Here is a 3,773-nt window from a genome sequence, read left to right as displayed (position 1 = left end):
AATAACCAAAGAGGCTGTATAAATGAGAAGCACTGATACTATTGCATTCTAGAAATTGCATTAAAAATTTTCGAACTACAATTGGACGCGGAAAATGTGACGTATCGTATAAAAGGAGAGATGGAGGGACGCCAAAATTTCACAATCGGCGATTCATTAGCTATTGACATTAATAAAAATTTCTGGCCAATACATTAGATATTGCGTATTGGGTAGATTTCGTAATGAAAGAGCCACAAAAGAAAACTTGCTACCACTAATATGTTAATAATATGATAAAACATAAAAATGAATATCAAACGTAAATTACATGTACAAAGTAAAAATTAACATTTACTTTCTATAACGTTCCATAAGACTCAGAATTTTAATGTATAACAAAGTATTGGCATTCTTTCCCTACACGAAATCAAGATGCGCGAAAACGTCACATGGTAATAAAAATTTCTGGGCATTGGGTAGCATTTCGTACAACTCCAGAACGTCCTGCAAAACCATTGACAGGGAAGAAATGATTGAAAAATTCGAGTCCAATAGAAGATTCGCAATTAACGCTATACTAACCTGAACGTCGGCAATTATGTCACTGGTGGCGTAATGCAAATACACTGGTAATCTGATAATGCGGAGATTATAATCAGGAGAATTAGTTTTGTCATACATTTCTATATTGCCGGCACGGCCATAGTCAAATTTCCGAAACTTGCCTGTGAAAGGATAGAACGCAATGTGAGAGAAATTTTATAAAACTCTGTATGTCTATTTATTGAATGTTAACCTGATTGATACAATTGCACAAAATGTGCTAATTGTTTAATAGCAGCACCAGCAGGAAAATATTGCGTAATAAGAGGCGATAGAGTCTATAAATTAAAATCACGTTTAATAGAAAACTATTATGTACAATTATCAATTAATAATGCATTTTCATTTGCGACCGCTTACCGCATTAAGCTTTTTATGCACACAAGCAAATAGATCAAGGAAGCCTATAAACTCTGGCTGCAAAGGTGATTCGCCACTGCATATTTTCCATCCAATCATTTGTATAAGTCTGTTGGATGGCTTAAATTCATAAAAACCTAGTGATTTCGTTAGAGACTATAAAAAGATAAAAGACGTGAAAATGATATTAATTGTTGTTTCGCCTTACATTGAAATCAGAATTTTATTTAATTAGCAATTTTGATAATTGATAATTTCATAAAATTTGTAACATTAGTTAATAGCAACCTTGATAATAACATTATTAATATTAAAATTAGGTTTTAAAGCGTTTGTAGAAGTTTGCAAGATAGCTTAAATTGATATATGCCCAGTAAATTCAGTAAAACATTCAACAGTAAGAAGATTAAACAAAGCAAAAATATTATTCATTGGTACTTTGCCTGATATTAAAATTACTAATTTTATTTAATTAGTTCTCGTGGAAAATATTATAACTATAGAATAAAGTTGAAAGTTTCCACAATTACTAACTTTAATAATTATTAGCAATATTAGAATTAAATTTTGAAACTTACGTAGCCATGATCAGCTAGAACGCACAACATTTTACCAAGAGAAAATCGTGTTCTATGCAGAGTTTAAAAAGTAAATAGCAGGAGATAATTCAGAATTTTATAAATAGGACTTATATTTGACCAGGACAGTGAATAATTATAATACATATTTTAAAATATAGTATGAGTAAAAAGATGTCTAGATAATAATTCATGTTAGTAAGTAATTTCATGTACCTAGATACCAATCTTAAACTTTCTTTTGTCCAACATGTGGAGAATTATTTCAAAAAGAGGGAATAAAGAGAGGAAGTGATTAATTTGATAATATGTACCTAAAGACTTTTCAGCACCTTCCACAAGCCACGTAGGCGAGGCATCTAGAAGTCCATGAACAAGTAATACTGCAGTTTTATTATCATTCGGTGGACTTTTTCTCGATCCTGGGACTCTATCCATTCGCAAAACATATCCATCCTGTGTGGTAACATCATAACTTTCAGCTGGGTATCCCGCATTCTGCGCAATCACTGTCTAAAGATATGCTCCCATTTATTTCATTATAAATGGAAATTATATTTACAGCTTCACACGTTACGTATACACAACTCCAGTCCTGGTGAAATAATATAGATATATAAAACTATACAAATAAGGCAATAAGAAGAATTAAATTTGTTAAAATACCGGGTTTATTACAAAATATGTTTATGACAATTCCGATATTCTCTATATAAACAATGTTACTTATACACAGTTTCTGTTTCAAAAATTATAGAACTTGCAGCTGGTCAGAAAATGATAACACAATTACCAATAAAATTGTCTTACTGCAGTTAAAGCTCCCCCGTCAGAAATTTCGGTTGCTTCATGCTGCCCTATAAAGAGTACTCCTATGATAATATGCAACAGAAAATAATATTTTTAAACATTGTCGTGGATGATTCGTGTTTGACTACGAGTTATTGCGTATTCTTATATACCCATATATTGCATAACATTTATGTGAGCTAATCGCATAAGCGCCTATGAAAACGAAATGATATAATTAGTGGAATATTATATCAAATTGTTTGACGTCATTAGAAAAATCAATTTGCCTAGGTAATCTACTTCAGAAAAATATCATTAACGTCGCATAACGTATACTTTTGTACGAAAATTTTTATTAAAAGATATTTCCCTGTTGCGAAGTGAACAGAACCTCCTGTGTATGGCATTAGATTGTTATTGACGCAAGATTTCTTATGTAACTTTGAAATTAAATCGCTATCAGTTGTCAATTACCAGATCAACAGTCGATTAAAAGAACAGTGGTAATTTCTTTCTATTGTTTTTTATTAATGCTTTTTTGCATTTGTACGCTATTCGCTCACCAAAGATATACTTGTCTCGAACTCTCAGGTATCGCAGGGTACGTCCGCACCCTGTGAAGATCTAGGCGAGAATAAGACGGGAACCAGTGCTTTCGGCGCGGTATGATCGTTGGCTTGAAATAATTATTTTATAAACTTCTCATTCAGGAATGATATTATAGAATAAAGTAGTAAATAAAAATGTAAAAATGTTTATAAATTAAATACAAAAAATTATTCCAATTTTTTTTTTTATGAAGCAACGTCTTTTCATCCATAAATGTTATTCTAAAAATATAAGTACATTTATAATTATAACAATACAATTATGTATAACAAAGAAAAGACAATAAGTTTCACTATAAATACATTTGAAAGGCGGAACGGCGAAGTAACTATGTACAGGGTGTCAAGAAATATTTTGTCGTGGCTACCATAGGTGATTTCTACATCCCCAGATCGCTGAAGATCTGTCAAACAAAGTTTCCGTAAAAATGTCCTTGACCAGTTTTTTGAATGTCAAATTTTTTTTATGACTGCATCTTATTCCACTCATATTCCACAAGATAAAATGTCTCCAAGGAACCATGGGTCGGCAATGACTCGTTCTCCTGAAAAATGTTCACATATCCAATTATTATATCCAATTGTTAAACTCGCTATATATGTAATATGTTTATATTTTGCAATGGAATAGGCTCTGCTATTGCATTTATTCAATTTCTTAGTCGAACATTTCTTCCACGGGTCCACAAGACAGCACCATCCTGTTTAGAGGCAGCGTAATTATAGCGACAACGAAAAGTCTAATAGATAGGGCAGAGCTTCGTATTATAGCATCTTTTGTAAAAGTAATTAAAACAGAAAATTCATTATATCTCATAAACGAAGACAGGTAGGACATATATTTATATGA

General features: G+C 31.6%; 1 protein-coding gene across 1 annotated transcript; it reads right to left on the bottom strand.

Moving 5' to 3' along the window:
* Window positions 1–252: 252 nt before the first annotated feature.
* LOC122538447 (lipase 3-like) lies at window positions 253–2,426 on the bottom strand (the record flags this gene model as incomplete). The annotated part of the gene is made up of 7 exons (XM_043672521.1): window positions 253–486; window positions 565–707; window positions 779–863; window positions 946–1,101; window positions 1,524–1,588; window positions 1,748–2,036; window positions 2,334–2,426. Coding segments are annotated over 7 exons (918 nt in total), but the record flags the coding sequence as incomplete, so codon positions are not given.
* Window positions 2,427–3,773: the final 1,347 nt, after the last annotated feature.

The sequence above is a fragment of the Frieseomelitta varia genome, unplaced genomic scaffold, assembly GCF_011392965.1.
Source record: "Frieseomelitta varia isolate USP_RPSP 00005682 unplaced genomic scaffold, Fvar_1.2 scaffold_1636, whole genome shotgun sequence".
Lineage (NCBI taxonomy): Eukaryota > Metazoa > Arthropoda > Insecta > Hymenoptera > Apidae > Frieseomelitta > Frieseomelitta varia.
The sequence above is the reverse complement of the archived record's forward strand: the minus strand, read 5'-3'. Positions and strand labels throughout refer to the sequence as shown.